Source organism: Triturus cristatus, chromosome 8, assembly GCF_964204655.1.
Source record: "Triturus cristatus chromosome 8, aTriCri1.1, whole genome shotgun sequence".
Taxonomy (NCBI): domain Eukaryota; kingdom Metazoa; phylum Chordata; class Amphibia; order Caudata; family Salamandridae; genus Triturus; species Triturus cristatus.
The window spans coordinates 587,973,364-587,992,067 of NC_140591.1; the positions used below are offsets into that span (position 1 = coordinate 587,973,364).

The 18,704-nt window shown below is 40.9% G+C and overlaps 1 protein-coding gene across 7 annotated transcripts in view; it reads right to left on the reverse strand.

The window, feature by feature from the left end:
* Window positions 1-18,704, reverse strand: part of KLF12 (KLF transcription factor 12) — a 987,741-nt gene that overhangs the window by 125,284 nt on the left and 843,753 nt on the right. For all 7 annotated transcript variants that reach the window (XM_085622009.1, XM_085622005.1, XM_085622011.1 and 4 more), the window contains one exon: window positions 59-216. In XM_085622009.1, the coding sequence (XP_085478135.1) occupies window positions 59-216 (158 nt within the window). The remainder of the gene's footprint in view (window positions 1-58; window positions 217-18,704) is intronic.

The window sequence follows — 18,704 nt, forward strand, 5'->3', positions numbered from 1 at the left end:
GGAAAACCTTTTACAGGATCCACGTCCTTCTTGCATCAACTAGAAAAGTGTACACTACCTGTGTGAGTTCGCCGGTGAGCCTTTAGATGTGAACTTTTTGTGTACACCTTGTTGCATCCTTCGAAGTCACACCTGTGAATGCGCCGCTTCCTTGAATCCGGGGACTCCGACCGCCGCTGGCGCCTTGTGCTCTCAATGCTGAATGGTGAGATTGAACTGGAAAAATACAACCATCACAACAAATATTAGTATACTCCTATTGTTTCAAACCATTCTAAATGTCAAAATGATTAGTACTTCTACATGCAATGTACTTTTTACTTAAACAGAAAGTTTGAAAGAGAATCAAGATTATTTTTTTCCAGTATATGTCAGAATACTCCTGTAAAAAATAACAAGCAGCAAATTCCTTTCCTTTCACCTTGCACTGGTGCCATTTGCAGGCACCCTTGCATCATCGTGTAAGGGTGCCTGTGTTGTAGGCGGGATTGTTGTTTGTGCAGGAAGGGGCACCTTTCATGTACAAAAACAATCCTGAGAGGCTTTTTCCTCTTTCTATGATTGCTGCAGAAGCAGCACACACAGACAGAGGATAAAATGATGAGTAATAAAGATACTTCTCCCCTATACGCCTCTCCTGGGGAGGTGTATTTTTTTGGTGCATTCCCAGGCTTACCTGTGCTTTTAAATCTGGAAATAATTTCACGCAACACCCATAAAAACGCCTCCCTCGCGCAGAATAATGGAATACAGTGATTTGGGCCACATTACATTACTTGAGATCTATAAGGCCATGCAGGGCTCCATAAGGTGGCCTTACGTGACTTTATAAATCTCATTTTACATTTGCGTTAATCTTGCACTACTTTGTGTTGTGCAAGAGTAATACAAAGGGGCTCATAAAAATGCCCCTTAGTGTGTACTCCACACCTATTGCCCTGCATGTCATTCCAATCAGTTGCACTACAGTTGAGTATAATGGATTGTATGATATATACCATGTGGACATAGAAATTGACAACACCAAAGTTGTGGTTACATGCTGTGGTTAAGAAGAAGGCTGCTATTATATTATACAACCCTAAAATGTACTTTTCTCTTCAGAGAAAGGTAATTATATAATGAATTAAAATGACTACATATCCACCTGCCTACTACATTTTCGTCAGTCCTTTCCCCTTACACTAGTTGGAGGGTTGAGAAGACCTTACTGATCACATAATCTTTCTGGCATCACTCACATGCTCTAAATACCACCAAAAACGCCATCACCCCCATAGCCAAACCTCTCTGACGACTTAATGGAGTAAGGGCTGTCGGAAAAATGACTACATGTCCGTCCAACCAATCAGGAATGGGTGGACATGTCACTATTTTCTTTACTGTCTGTCATTGCCAGGCAAACCATGGGGTGAGGGACAGTAAGAAGAAAATAACGTTCCTCCCTTCATGAAAGATGACTTCCATGGTGAAGGGAGCATTACTTTTTTTTATTTACCCAAAACTGGGTTAGGATTGTGTCATGCTGACTAAGCTCTGCACCTAACAGGAATATGCATTGACTCAAACCACTGTGACGGCAGTTCCTGCACATTGATTATAAATGACAGCCTGCTTAGTGGTCTTTTATATATTTGAGTGGTGGTCCATCAACCATGAGGATGAAGTAATTTGCTCCATCTCCATGATAGAACGGCAGGCCTTCCACTAAGAAGGATTGCAATCTCATCCACTAAATGATTGTGCCTTTTCCATCTGTAACACATTTTCTTCTTTTTTGTAGAAAATTAGCTTTATTAAAAAGTTAGTGAATATCACACTTTGCTTGTGTTGGGTTGGTGCCATGCTATATCCACATGATATTACAGTTTTGTATTTGTGTTCTACAGTCAATATGTGCCACAACACTGCAAAAGTGCCTAGCAAGCATACTGAAGCAAGCATTTATGCTCTCAACAAGAACACCCCAGGGACTGTACCAAAGATGCTGATTTGGATTTTAAATGCCAATTAGACAATCTGACTTGTCCTATAAATCTGGGCCTAGCAGGATAACCCCTTGGTTGATATGGCTCACAAATTATAATTTCCCACATTGGTGGCAGTGTAATATTTTTTGCATCAGTAAAATTGCTTTGCAGTCCCTTGGTGATCTTCTATTATTACTGAGAGTACTATTCAGAGTAAGTAAAGACATTTTAATGCTAACGGAGATGGATTGTCTAGCTATAATTAGCCACAATGGAAGTCATTACTATAATTAACCTTCAAACTGCCCCATTTTCACAATACAGAGAAAAGTCATACATTCATCCCTTTTGCCAGGGCTGGACTGGGAACCAAATGCAGCCCTTGCAAACATTATCAAACCAGCCTGCTCCCTTCCTCCTCTCTCCTTTTCACTCTGTGCTTTCTTTTTCCCTTCCCTGATTTGATGCACCCACTGTCCCTGCTGTAATTACCCAGGGGAGCTAGAGAAAGTAGAAGAGACACCAGCAGCAACCCTCTGCTTTCAAAAACTGGCCTCAAGTGGCTCCACCACACTGGGAAAATGTCTAGTAAATAATTAGGCAATCGAAGTGAAACAGTACGTTTTCCCTCAAGAGAGTAAGGGGAGAGGTGCTTACAGTTGATCACTAGCTGATCTATTAATGCAATGTCAAAAACCATAGGAGCCAATTTGCAATATTATTTATGAGTCTGGGGTGCAGTAATAAAGAAGTACTCTTTTACATACTCTTAGATGCTTCTGTTAATTGGCTCTGAAACATCCACCTCTCCTAGAGATCTCCAACCTTTTCTTTGGAAAGAGCTACTTCTGTTGAGTGAAAATCATTGTGAGTTACTGAAGGCTATGCAAATCGTGCATTGTTCCATAGTGCCAGAAACGATGGCTTGAAAAAAAATGCTTTGACTAGGGGCACTATGACATGGCTGCCATGTGTGTAAGTGAGAGCGTGGTCTTTGCGGGTGTATGAATAAGTGTGCGTATGAATGGGATATATGTGTATGGGTGACTAAGAGCCTGTATCATATGCACTTATGGACTTATGGCCCAGGACATACCTTTCACCATATATGGCACCGTTACATGTATAACACAAATGTATAACCGATCTTCTTTAAATGGGAGTAATTTAAGGGAAGGAAAAATGTTCTGCAAACATATTGATAATTTGGAAAAAAATTCTGCACTTTAATTTTCTCCCACTTAAAATAATGGCTGTATTTTTCAGTTATAAATATGGCACCATGTCGACCAGCCACTGGGAACAAGATGCTTGCTGTGTATATAAAGGTGACACTTGAGAAAATTAAACTGAAGAGTTAACTTTTTGTTTATACGGATTCCATAAAACTCATCATTTCAATATTCTTCCATTTTCAAGTGCCACATTTACAAAAGGCATGCATCTTGCTCCCAGTGGCCCCTAGGCACAGTGCCATATTTATTGCAGAATAAATACAGCCATTTGTTTAAATGGGAGTAATTTAAAATGAATAAACAAGACTTAATGTTTCATAGAAATATTTTTCTTCCCTTCAAATTTCTCCTATATATAAACAGACTGTATTTTATAAATAAGGAACAGTGTCTATTAGTCACCTGGAGTAAGTGGCAAACTGTTTGTAAACGCACTATTTGAAATGGGAAAAAATTTAAACGAAGAGTTAACTCAATCATCAAGGTAACTTTTCACTTTAATTGTCTCCCATTTAGGAGCATTCAGAAATATCATTTTGTTCCCATGCTCCTGTATTTAGTTGAAAAGGACTTTTATTTAAGAGTTAAATAACTCAGTGTTTCAGTTCTTTGCCTCTGTGCCCCAGCCTGATTCATAAATCTGACAGAGGACTGCTCATTATCAGGCCCTGCTGCTTGATGATAAAAATGAAAAATAACCACAGCCTTTCCTTAACTTTAAACAAGAAAATGTACTGGTTGGAGATACATGCTTTAGGTAAAAGTTAAAAGAGGGCAAATATTTTCCATTTGTGCTAATTGTATATGTATAAATTTCCTTTCCTTTTTTAGATATTTTGAAGCCAATTCACAAAGGCATGTAAGAGTACTACTGGAATGTTACTTTACATACTTCAAAATACCTCTGTGAATAACCCCCCTAAATCTCTTCCTCTTTAATTCACAAAGCAGCCAGGCTTAACTTAAAGCCAATGTGTAAAGTATTTATGCAGCATGTTTAACAGTAATAATGTGAGAACACAAGAAAAATTCCACTCCAATTTAGAAAAAAAGATTAAAATGTAATCAATTATTTGACACCAAAAAGACAAAAATCTAATCAGTAGAAATGGAAATATGCAACATTAGCATTTGAAGCAAAAATAGTGCCTAGAAGCACAAAGCTCCAACTGTGGTTATATTGTCGCGCGGGACCGGGACAAAGTTACAAGATCAGTCTGATCGAGATGGAGGGTGGGCCAGATATAGGGACTAAGTTGGGCCAACTGAACAAGAGTACATTAAATCCTGTTTGGGGAGTATTGTGAGATTTCGAGTCAAGAATGTTGTGCAGTGGTGGGTCCCATGAGCTGTGAGGCTGTGATGTGAGGTTCTGCATCATTGTCAGGGATGCGGTTGACGAGGGGCTTGCAATGTGTACTCCAGTGTCGAAAATGTACTGCGCACAGGTGGGTCTACGGGGCTGTGTTGCAGAGTTCTACGTCACTGTTGAGGATGCCAACGATGAGAGGCTTGCAATGTAAAATGCTCTGCCAAGGATGCGTTGTACGGCAGCAGTTTCAAGGAGACTGCGGACTGCGATGTGAAGTCCCGCGTCTGGGATGTGCCGAACTGAGGTGGTTCCGATGCAGATGCGAGGAGATGCATTGCAATGCATTGGTTATGCTTACAGGACCACAGCTAGACTGACAGGGCACCTTCAGGCCCACTACAAAGGGTCTAGGACTGGAGTGGCACCACTTGGGGGCTAGGACTCACAGCAGACAGAGCCCAGGTGCTGGGTTCAAGGTGGTTGTAGCCTTTTCTATCCCTGAAGCCCTCATCACGAGGCCCACCAACTAGCCCTTGAAGTCACTCTGGTGGTCCTGGGTTCAAGATGCTGACCCAGTCCTTTCATTCAGACAGCATGGCAGGTGGCATCAGGGCAGCAGGACAACAGAGCAGCATTCCTTCTTGCAGAGCAGCACAGAAGTCTTTCTGAATCTTCCACAAGTTTAGAGGTGGACGGAGGAGTTGGAACTGAGGGTCCACTCTCCATACCTGGTGCAAGCTTTGATGTAGGAGAAGGTTCTTGAGGTTTCCACCCCAGAGGTGTTTGGAATTTCCTGCCTCCTTGTCCTGGCCCCAACCTGCCTGCGGTCACAATAGACTAGTGCCATACCCTTTGTGAGTGTGCGCAGACAGAGTTTTTGTGATGTGCAAGTATGGTAGGTGACAGCTCCTCCCTATTGAAAAGTCAGAGATGACCCATTCTGCCAACACATATGCTCCTTTGTCTCACTGTCTGGGAGCAGTGCACAAACGTCCACTGCCATCTACACCAAGTCATGTGACCTATGAAATAGGCTGCAGGGCTTAAATGATTAGAACAGAAAAATAAAAACTTTCTAGAAGTGTCATTTTCAGAACTGTGATTTAAAATCTGACTAGAGTATTTTAAATTTCAATTCTTCAGATACCAAACTCGATATTCCTACCTGCTCCTAATTGAAAGTCATCACTTATTAAATGTAATAAGTTAACCCAAGGTTATCTTATGTGAGAGGAAGGCCTTGAAGTAGGGAAAATTGAATTTAAGAGTTTTTCAATACTAGGACATGTAAAAGTTAAAAGTACATGTTCAACTATTTGAACACATTGCACCCTGCCCTATGGCCTGTTTAGGGCCTAGCTTAGGGGTAACTTATTTGTGCTAAAAGGGAAGGTTTAGGCCACAGTTTAAAACTGCACACACAGGCTGCATTGACAGGCCTGAAACATGTTTAAAGGGCTACTTAAGTGGGTGGCACAATCAGTGCTGCAGGTCCACTAATAGCATTTATTTAAAGGTCCTCGGTCCATGTAGTACCACTTTATCAGGGACTTACAAGTAAATTAAGTGTGCCAATTGGGTGGAAGCCAATTTTACCATGTTTAAAGGACAGAGCTTACACATTTCAATACATTTTATTCATTCATGTTTGATTAATTAAAATGATTACATGTTGCAAACTGTACATTGCAATTGCACATGATATAAAACAGTGGATATTACATACAGGGTAGTGTTGCAAGGAATTTAAAAAAAGATGCGAACTGTGGTGTTTCACTGACTCATTTTACCTTGTCTGCAGTATCTCCCTACAACTTACCCAACTGTCTCTTTCTTCCCCCTTTACCTTCTCCAGAGCCCCCCTGCCTTTCTTGTCCACTTTCCTTCCTCCTTCTCACCACACCCGCAAGCTCCCAGGTCTTCTCTGGCCACCCATCTCGGCTGGTACTTCCGCCTTCCCTTAATTATGTATATATTTGACATCTCCCTCAGAGGGGTATTTGCTATGTTATGTTATGTAATGGGCACTTACTATAGCGCAGCAACTCACAACCCAAGGTGTATGTCTGCGCTTTGTATCTCGGCATTTGGTGGCAGAGGGGAGGCTGTGATCCCCTGTGTTCTTGCATAATGTGCGTAAAAGGAGTTGGTCATCGGAGAGTCGCGCTGAGAGAGAGGGAGGGCTTTTGAGAAGGAGTGTGGGAACATTGTGGCCCATGACACCCTCCCTCCCTCAGCCCCTATGTCTTAATCACTCCCCATCTCTACCATCATTTCTCACTGTCTCCCCCTTACTCACTGACCTGCCCTCTCCATAACTCTTCCCTCCCACTGCTGTATTATAAGTAGGGCTCCCGGTTTTATGGTATTTTTTTTTTAACATTTCCGTCTGTATTTATCCATATTTATTTTTGGGCCATCTTATTGGTATTTATCTGTAATTATTTTGTGTTTTGAGAATAGATGGAGTTGCAAAATGGTATATTTCTACATTTATTTAACTCTTACAAATGCCCTTATATGTGGATGCCTGTCGCGTTTTAGCAAATAAAGAAGCCACATATAACATAAAGCTACACCCACAGGTACATATTAGCATTATACTTCAAATATATGTTAATACATATCTGTATTTAAGTAAATCTAATCCTATTTTTTAACTCCCTATGTTGTCTATCTGTTCAGGTTTTGCTTGGAGTTCATGAAAGACAGCATGGGGAGTCTCTCACAAAAAGCACAATTTTCAGTATTTTTCCACTTTTAAAAATAAATACTGACAGGAAACACATTGCTTTCTGTCTGTATTTATCTGTACATATCAGTAAAAACGGAAAACAGGGAGCCTTAATTATAAATCTTTTCATCACACCTTGCAGCTGTTTTCCCCCTCCCACTCTCCAGATCTATTCACCCCATACCATCCCCCCACACTTCCCCACCCCCATTGCACCCTAACCCTGACACACTCAGGTAGGCTTTGAAACCAGAAGACTCTTGGGAGACCCATGAACAGAACGCCGTCTGACCCCGATATAAACAAGCATTTGCAATGCAATAGGCCTTGCATTACTGAAAGTTTGACCTATAGGTGTGGCAAATAACAATGCAACACCAATAGCTCAAACATTCAGTAATGCGAGACCTATTGCATTGCAAATTTTTTGTTTGTACTGCTCTGGTGCAAAAGCGATCTGTATATTTCTTTTTGGTGCCCTTACCGCGTACCTTAATTTATAATATGTGCGAGTTAGTGTATGTTTTGCTGACTGTAAACCACAGAAACACATATCATTTATTCTCTGTGTTTCCAAGCTCTGCTGTCAGCAAAATATGCAAAGTTAATGGATGCACTCAGGAACCCAAAATAAAAATGCACAGAACCACTCTGCCCTAGCATAGTGCAGAAAACAAGAAGGTTAGAGCCCCTGCCTTTAATTACTACTAGAACTCAGCTGTTTTATTCCAAGTAAACAAAGGACATATAGGCCATTATTATAAGTGGGCCTTTAATCCCAAAAGGAGTGTAACGCGGGTGACTGTGCTCATCGGAATTAGAAGTCCATTGGAAACACTGTGCGTCAGGAGTGTTTCACCTGGACACTATGTATGTTATTCCCCTTTTCATTTATTAAACTTGTAATCTCTCATTGCAGGTGTGGTAATACCATGCAGCATTGGTCAAACAGCATAACAGATTAGTATGCCTTTTTTACCAGACCACAAGAGATGGAATTTATAGCAGTGTCATGTTGGATAGGCTAGTCCTGTCATGTATGACCTTTTTTACATTACATTGTCCCATCCACACGACAATTACGGTTCTGAAGGGTGACCTTTTACCTTTGTAGTGAGCTCTTTCTCTTCGAGACAAAACAACACTGTACCTAACGTACATAAACATGTCCCTGGGCACTGCATCATTATTCTGTACAAGGGTCACCACTTTTTTCATCCTTGGCCAACAGGCCCGCTGTACATGATCGCATTGTTTTGAAAAACATTTATGATTGTTTGCAAAACATTTATGATTGTTTTCAAAACATATTGATTCTGGAAGAAACCCTGGAGTGACCACTTTAGTATATAAAACCCTTATTCCCCCCAGCAAATTGGAGGAGAACTCTTCCACACTGACACGGGGTCCTGCATGCTGAATCTTTGACACGCAGCAGTCTGACATCCCTTGCGGGGTGTCATTCCCTGAGCAGAGCATTCTCTACCATCAGGTGAGGGGGTTGGGGCTTCCCTAGGGGATTCTTGGCTACCTACATACATATACATGCTACCCCTACATATCTAGGCTAGGTATATTTAGGCAAATTATGAAGGGCGTGCATTCTAGGACTATGCAAGTGCTACTGTCTTATCTGAACTGTATGTGTTCATCCATTTAGCACTATGGTAGAAATTTATCTTCTGTTTACTGTATTGGTACTTGCGATTTCTTTCGTATGCTTCTGTCTCCTGATTGTCGCAGCAAATATGTTTTACACAAGACTGATGCTGGACCAATAAATACTTATTGAAAACGTCCTAATCGCCATCCTGTGTATTTTCTGAGAATAAGCAAGCATGAATGACTGCGCGAAAAGTACTATACTGTTTTCCATGATCCCGGAGGAATCAGGGTGGTCATGTTCAGTGGTTGCCAGAAACTACCTACACCACTGTAAGATACAGGGGGATGGTAGTGGCACTGTAGAGCTAGCTGGTCTAACAGCTGATGTATCCTGTGGGGGGCAGAGTCTGTATGTACACCAAGCCCTCAGTTTAGGTCATCCAAAACGCGCAGGTCCTGGGGATTCATAGGAACTACATGACAGCAGTAGGCAGCATTGGTGCTACGCTTTAAACAGAATGCTGAGAAGGGCAGTATAGGCATATGTGAGAAGTTTATTTTTTGTACAGAGTTTTGCAAAGTGCTGGCATGTCACCTGAGAGAACTGGCATTTTAGTAAAAGATAGGGAATCAGCAGCATTCTATGAAAAGGGTTTAGAGTTCTATTTGATGTGTAGAAAGACCCTAACACAAGCCTTCAATCTATTCCTGTGGTGTGGAATAATCTAATTGAATGATGTACAGGCAAGTTTTGTTTGCAGGAGTTTCCCAAATTGAGGTTATTTATATTCAGGTCAGAGTCCAGGACTGAGAAGGGTCCAGTATTTTGGGGGATAGACTCCTTTAAGGGCGTGTTTAAGTCTCTAGGAGTGTTGCAGGATTAGCAGAAATAAGACTGACCTGAAATCCCTGGCTTGTACGTGGTGATAAGTCATTTTTGGAGGAAGAAAAAGCCCTTTTACCCAGTATGCTTCATGCATGGCACTAAGTGATAATTGTGTTGTGAGAGTTAGCTGAGGACATGTAATACAAAGTTGGAAGTTCAAAGGACAGGAATCAATGTTAGTAATGTGGAATTTGGGCTCATTTTGCTGGTATATAGAACTAGTCAAAAACATATCAACTGATATGCTCATTTTAAAACGTTTTTTAAACTATGAATATAATATTGGAGCAGCGTTATTTAGACTCCACCCATACACGTCACAGAAATGAAATTATATACTCGCATTTGAGATTATATTCACTGTGTGCCTTGGCTTTATTAACGCATGTGAAGCATTTAAATGCATTGATGAAATGTAATCACTGTAGAGACTAGAGATGTATACACTTATGCACTAAGGTTCAGTTTAAACATTCATTCATTTATTCTTTATTCACGTTTTTACACTTACACTTCAAGTTATGTTTGCATATGTAAACATGTGTTGCTCATTCACGTTTTGCAAATATTCTTCAAGTTTTACATGTGTGCACATATAACCATGTATTCTAAGTGCACATTAAATGTGTAGCTAAACTTAGCCTGACTACAGGCCTCAGTTGAAATGCATTTTGCTTTGCAAGCATATTTTTTACTTTTGCAGGTGAATTATCATTATTCTTGTTAGTTAAAGAAAGGCTTATTGTTTGTATTAAACTGCTTGTTGAGAGGTTTAGAGGGAAGAACTTGGACATGAACATGGAGAATTAATGGTCGAAGGGGCTCTTCTTTTCATCATGTACCAGGCCAGAGAGATGTTCAAGTTTAAAAAATACAGTCCTGGATCGATGTGATGTGAAAATGAAGCGATGTTGCAGATGCACCTAAATAATGACTTGATAGGTTCCTGGTGGTGTGAAAGGAGATAAGGAAGTTTCTGAATCTCCTGTAATTTATTTATAAATTGCTGTTTTCACAATTGGATGTAAGAGAGATTCCCTTTAGACTTTGAGAGGTACAGAACTCTTTGCTTCCTTTATTCTCCCAAGTGTGAAGCTTTAAACTAAACACTTATTTGCTTTTCCCAAGACTTCTACTGATGTCTGATCATTCTGACACCATCTATGCTTCCAAATTAAAGACCCTTAATAGATAATCCTACAATTGAACTATGTTTAGCAGAGAGAAGGAACATTTCTTTACAGAACACTTGTTTGCCTTAATCTGTTTCTTTATTGTTGTTGTTCTCACCGTTCGGTATTTCATTCTATTGCGTCTCAACCTATTGAGATATGTCAGTTTACCTATTGTATTGCTGCATTTATTGAACGTACTTGTAGTTTGCATATATACTGGATTGATTGGTAATCCAAAATAAAACCCTTTAACCACATTTTCTGATTCTTGGTCCTTATTATGGAGTCACGTTGGCTTCACAAATTAGGAATGTAAAGTTGATCTCTTCTCCCTTTCGAAGCTTTACGCGAACGAATAAAGGTCCATTCGACCGATGGGAAAATTAATGACTTTTTAATGACTTAACAAAGAGATTACGTTGTATGGCCCAGCACCTTTTCAATGTCATGCGATCAAGACTTGTTTATGTCATGTTTTGTTTGTTGACTGCATTATTGCAGTCTTACCAAATTAATTTTTTTCAATAGAAATATGGGAGGTGCGATGCAGTGGTAGTGAAGGATGTGCCTTCCATCTAGTTTTGTAAGCATTGTCCTGTGATGTCAGTTGTTTGGTGACTGCCTCGATATTACCTGGGAAGGGCCAAGATCAAATCAAATCAATAAAAAAGAATTTATAGAGCGCACGGTTACTATATAGAGTGTACCGGTGCTAACAGATTGGTGAGATAAAAGGATCTACAGGGGAGAGTTAGAATACTTTATTAAAAAGCCAAGTCTTCAAATGACGTCTAAAAGACTCTGGGTCCTTAATGGCTCTGAGAGACAAGGGCAAAGAATTCCAGCCTCTGGTAGCCATAGCAGAAAAGGAAGAATCACCCCATCCTTTCTTCTTTGTCTTCTTACTGTCAGCAAAGCCTCCATAGAGAGCAGTGCTCTCATAGGCTGGTAGTGCAGTAGCTTTTTGGACAAATAGTTAGGCCCCAGTACATAAAATGCTTTGTGGGCTAAGATCAGTCCATTAAATTTCACTCTTGACTTGAATGGCAACCAATGCAAATCTTTAAGATGGGCATACAGGAATCTTGAGTAAAAACCGAGTAGCAGCGTTTTGCACCTTCTGTAGTCTTTTCAACAAGTACTCCGGGAGTCCCCAGTGAAGAGCATTCACATAGTTCAGCTGGGATGTTTGGATCACCATCCTTAGACAGGAAGCAGGAAGCAAATACAGGAACTTCCTCAACATCCTGAGGAGGCCAAAACATGTCATGAGCAAGCTCTCCACTTGATATTTGAGGGTGAGATTATTATCAAATTTTACTCCTAAATTTCGCACTACAGTGGAAGGAGTCAGAGGAGAGGGGGCTGAATTGGGCCAGGTCTCTCTCTCCATCACAGAGGGTGGGAACCAAAAACCAACACCTCTGTCTTGCTATTGTTACATTGGAGATTATTCTGAGACATACAATGAGACACCGCAGAAAGACACAACTTGAATTTAACCTGGGCAGTTGAAGATCACCCTCCCATGTTAACAATACCTGTAGAGACTAGAGATGTATACACGTACCTACATTGGCATAGGAAATAATCTGCACCCCAAAAGACTCCGACAAAGTCGCTAGTGGAGCAAGGCAAATATTAAACAGTATCGGGCTCTACGCAGAGCCCTGGGGAACTCCATACGTCAAGGACTTGGGCTCAGATGTGAATGGTGGCATTCATACCGATTGAGATCTATCCAAAAAGAAAGAACATAGCCACAACAGAGCAGTCCAACCTATCCCGATATCCTGCCAGTGTTGCAGCAGGATAGGATGGGAGACTGTATCGAATGCAGCCGAAAGGTCCAGCAGCAGTAAGGCCACCTTCCTTCCACTATCCACAGAAAGGTTAATAACATCAGAGACTTCAACTAAAGCGATTCTGAGATGAAACCGGGGCAAAAACCCAATTGTGAAGGATGAAGCAGCTGATTGGTTCATACAGGAAAAGGACAAAGTATCTACAGGTGAATTGTGTAGAAAGGACCCCAAGGACCCAGGAAAATGGGCCCACTACTTGCCGCATGGTTAATAATATATAGCAACAATCTGATCTGGGTTCAGTAGGCTCCACAAGCATCGGGCTCTGGTGCCACTGCATCTGTCACAACATTGATAGCTACGCCCTCTGCAGGTGGCACAGAAGGAAGCAAGGGGCAAGTTGTAAGATAATCACTTCAAGAATTATGCATTGTATTGATTGATGTGTTTAGTGTGTGTGTGTGCCCAAGTGTAATTTTGAGTACAGTGATCCATGCAGTATACATTTGTAATAGTGTTCACAAGAAGGTACATGTACCGAAGTAGACTGGCAGTGTGGTGCTTTGGGTGACTTTCCTTTTGCCATTCGCACCTAGAGATCGAGGTAGTGTCATTCTTGCAAAACTTAACTCATTTATGGGGATTTGGCATAGGGCAGCGCAGCAAGTCAGCTTTCTGCACTGCCCTATGCCAAAGTAAAAGGGCAGGAATTCACCGTATTTTTAAAATACGGTGCATTCCTGCCCTTCCCCCCTGTGCTGGTGCCATTTCTGCAGTTTAGCCCCAAAACAAGCACCCTTGCACCATGGTTCAGAGTAAGGCAATGCAGCGATTTGCGCTACCTTGCCTCACTCCATATCTATGAGGCCATTCAAACCCATGCATAGGAGCTTTGCGTGATCTCATAGGTGATATTTGCAGCTGGAGCAGTGATGCTCTTGCGTTGCAAGGGGCTTGTAAATATGCCCTTAAACGCCCTTTAACTATGTTCAAATATTTTCAGATTAGGCGTGGGCATAGTTGAATTTGACAGCAGAAGTGGGAAAATTCATCCATTTTGCAAAGTTGTTAAAATTCTGTACTTCCTTCAACTTTTCCTAGTTATTGCGAGAGAATTTTACTGCTAAGGCCCTGATTACAACTGCTGAGATACTTCTGTTTCTGGTGCTAACTCTAGTTGGTGTCCGTCATGCCTTTCCAAGTCGGTTGTTATTTGCCCATGCGCTCTTTGAACCTGTATTGTACGCCTATGGCCAAATTGCATTCCTGGCAATATTTGCACATAAGCCTACGACAGGTAAAATCTGGAATAAACCTGGTGGCAAATAGCAAATTAAATTATGATTCACAAACAGGATTTTACTCCATTTGACAAGAAGATTCTTGTAGGTTTTAGCTGCTGTACACACGTTGGAAAATAGCATTGGGTTAGGCTTGGGCCTATATGCATGGCACTCCTTCCTAATGGGGTGCTTATCCCATTTTGGGTGGAAACTGCAGTTTAAGATGGCAAGATTACAAGTCAAGTGTAAATACCACTTGATGAAGGAATTTGTACCTGCAACTTGGCGGCAGGTAAAACCCGTCACAAAAGGATTGGCGCGCAAAGCACAAAATACTGGTTAGCATGCCAGGGAATGGGTGAATTCTTACACAGTTTGCGCTAATTCAACATTTCAGGGTGTTAAACTTTGGATCGGTGCAAATAGTGAACCCGCAAATATGTACACCCACACTAACAATAATTGGCAGGTGTGAAATATGCACCCACTCTTTGCATCACCGTTGGAATCAGATCCCACACGAGCAAATAGCACACAAACAAACACAAGCCGACTTGGAATTCCATTTCTGGTACAAATAGCAGTTTGCACCCGAAATGGAAATAGCACCTTAGCAATAATCAGGAACACCAACTTCATGTCTCAAAACAATGACTCTACAAAAAAGCTGTCGATGCTGGTTTATCGGCAGAAAAAATTTGGAGATTACTTTATCCACTTAGATCCTCACTTTGTGAAATTCAGTAACTTTATGGCATGTTAAACATAAGGTATTTTGAAAATAGTGGATTTCCGCAGCTTTACCCACTTTAGAGTAGATGTTGTTCACAGAGAGAAATGCACTGAAATCTGGGTGAGACTGGCCTGCAGGGCAATCAGGCAGCACAAGGGCTGGTCTGACAGGTCAGTGTGTGGGCCGGTATTCTCGCAGTTTGTTGGCCTGTTTTATTGTTACAGTTGATTTATTTTGACATTACCACAAACATTGTTGCAGTTTCCCATACATTGCAAAACACATATACAGCGTGTCTTTACAAGTTTCACACTGCCCTAGCTTCAACACGTGGGCCACTTACTTAGCTATCTAATTCACTAATGGGGAACACTTTTATTTTGGTGGCCAGGGCTACTTTGTGCCCCAGTATGCCCATCAAAGGAATTCATTTATCTTTTATTTCTCTCATGAGACATGCTAGTGGTAAGCAGTAGCACAGCACGTCACAAGCTGTGATAACTTCTAAATATTTGTTTTAACTCATTCCAAAATCCTTGTTAATTTCTCTGCACCCTTCACGCTAACTAAGAACTATTTTTGTATCCCTATTGTTAACAGAGGTTGACTTTGCATCTGGGTATATCATCTACTCAAGTGGCTTACTGCTATAGATGGTCACCTGGCATGATTCTCTGCCAGCCTGGCTCTTTGTCCTCCCACATCTGCAGTTATTGATTTTCATCGGAGTGGTTGGTCGCTGACAACAAATCCCACCCACTTCCGTTCTCTAACTAGGGGGCATATTAGCAAGGGCTGGCGATATAATTATCGCCGCTTTAGCGTCCGTTTTTGGGTGAAAAGCGCGTGTTTCCTTGATGTAAAGCCCGTTTTTTCACAGCCTCGCCTCGCATCGCTAATCAGATGCAAAGAAGGCGGGGCTGTGAAAACAACACATGTTAATATCGTAAAGGCAGCTTCGCGATATTAACAAGGAGGTGCAGCGATAAAAAAAAATTGCGCTACCTCAGCCTTAACTCAGGAATTTAACGTCTGTTAAGTTCCTGACTAAGGCATACGTTTATTGGGAGATGGATTATGCTGATGGGACCACAGGGTCCTATCAGCAATGTTATCGCTGTTTTCAATGGAACATCGCTGGAAAACCAGCGATGTTCCATTGAAAACACCGCTATCGCTGAAATATTATCGCCATAGCGCTATGCATTGTAAATATAGCGTTATCATGGCGATAATATTCAGCGATAGCCGGCGATAATATTTCTATCGCTAAGTACGGCCAGTGATAATTATCGCTGGCCGTTGATAATATGCCCCTAGGTGCTGATTCATTCAGAGATTTTCGAAAACCTGCTGCTTTCTGTTGTCAGTCTTGACAGTCTCCACGCCACACACGCAAGCAAACACACAGCGCCTGCACTTAAAGCTAACAAAAGAGCACAGACTGGAAGAACAGGAGTAGCGTGCACTTAAAGTAATTATCCTGTATTACTGCCTAATCCAGCGTGTGTTCTAAAGTTGCAGGAAGAGAGGAGAGGGTATGAGGGAAGGCTGTGTTTCTTGGGCTTATATTTTTTAAAGCGGCTTGCTTGGCTAATCTTCTTATACACATTATTTTGTGTTCATCTCCGAGACAACCTGCTACGAAAAAAAACAACCAAAAGTCGGTTTCGGAAAACACATCAATTTACAGCTGAGCCAAAGTTTAAGAACCTGCTGATGGGGAGCAGTTGACAGAGCCGTCTCGTTTGTTTCAATGAGGAGAGGATTTTTGGAGGTATTAGTTAAAGGTTGTGACTCACACTGTCTCTAAGACTAACTACTTCTGGAAACAAACTCATTCAACAATTGGATTCCACATAATTCAATTACTCATGAAGGATCCCGAATCTAAACCAAATTAACTCAGGCAATAAAGCAGTTCTGAGCATCCGGGTCTGTAGCTAGAACTCAAAGCCAATGCTTAAGTGAACAGTTAAGAAAGTGAAAGAAGCGGTAGTTTATGTTCATTCGGGGAAGAAAGCGACAAAGAACCTCAAAGAGAATTACATTTTAACTACACTTTATGATTCAACAAAGGCAATTTAACAAATTAAAATGTAATATTTTTTTAGTTAGAAAGCACACCACACTAACTGCATCACAACACCACTGAAAGATTCTTTGGGAGAATAGGATATTTGAGGTATGCTTATGAAAATACTTTGGGACATATTTAAGTATATGCAAGTGTATGTATGAAGAAGACGAGGTGGGCTGAGACCCAGAATATGATGGCCACAGTAGAAAGCTGTGTTTTTCACTGCCATGCTGTACGGCATTTTGAATGAAATCTGTAGCGTGCACGCAAAGGGCTTCGTGGCACTAAAGCATCACATGCACAGATGTTATCAGCATTGTCAAATGGTTCCAAGCAATTACTACAGGACAACAAGCGGCATGGAGTTTGCTGCACTTGCCCTATGGGGATTTTTTGTCGTTATTTTCTCGTTTCGCTCCTATACAGTTATGTGCAGGCATCAGGTAGCAGTTGTTTAACATCTGCAAAATCCACGTACTTAGGAGAGAAAGGGGAAAGAAACCTACTCCAAAGACTATGGGGGTTTAGGCTAAGGGGTTTCTCCACGAAGAAATTGTGGAGAAAAAAAAAAACAATTTCATTTGCTCTTGCTATTGTTTTGCATGTGAGGATACAAGCATAACGAGTTTCACATGGGAAAAGGGAATTTCCCAAAAAATGGTGAATTCCTGAAATGTGTAAATCTACACCCATTCAAGGTAATAATTCTCTGCCTGCAGATTTACCAACTTCTTTAAATATGGATTCTAATACGTACAGTTTGTGCATACATACTACAACAAACAATCAATTCACCATAATTGCTTGAAAATGTATGAGTTTGTGGGCAGTAGTATACTACTCACTAGTCCTATCACACTGTGAATATGGCTGACAAATTGTTGCATCTAAGGGCTACAACAAATCTCTTCCAGGGCAGTAATGGGAAAGGGAATATACACCAAAATTCCTGGGTGTGTAGGGGGAAGGAGTTTTTTCAACTCAAAACTGTTTTCTGCTTTGACAAAAAAAATGCAATAGCACAATGACGATGCCTTTCTTCAAAAAGGAACTGTACACACAAAATGTCATAGAGTATTGCCACTAGAAAGCCTGAAACCGATGAATAGTGCAACTTTCCATGCAAACTACTAGGAAATAAAATAAAAAACTAATTGATGTTAGTTGCACATCCGTCTCAAATGTCTCCAACCAATCCTAATTCTATATTATGTTTTTCTTAACAAGTCTTTATTCTTTCATTTGAATTTTAAATGTGATCTGTCCATAGAGACCACAGTGACAAATTTGAATCAATCAATCAATCGATCAGAAGTTTGTATAGCGCGGCTACTCACCCTTGAGGGTCTCAAAACAAAATTTCAATGTTACAACTAATTTCAGAGCCAATGCCAACACATGTTTTGAACTTTGACAGTCTTTTTCAAGGCTTTCAATATATTAACATTAGCTAATTTTAGCAATTTTACATTAGCATGTCACAAAATTAACACAGTTGAACAACTCCCACCAGAAACTGATGAAATACCCACCGCAAGCATGTAGAAGGAGACAGAGCTTGTATGTACCCTGAAAGAACAAAATGGTGCTATTCCAAGTCAAATATAATGTGCAACAATCCTACCCCAAAATGTAAAACGTAAAGGTAACTAAGGAATGTAGCCTCTCACATGTTGCAGTGTAAACCAAATAGTATACACACCAAAGGTACTAATAAAAGAACAGTCCACAGCAGGCTAAATATATTACAAACACATGGGGTCCGATGGAAGGACACTCACAATCTCGCATTTGTGACTGTTCTCAAACTTTGAAGACAAACTCTGCCTTCACATGCCCAAACTCCCCCGCCGTATGCCACTTACTAACATTTATCATTATACCAC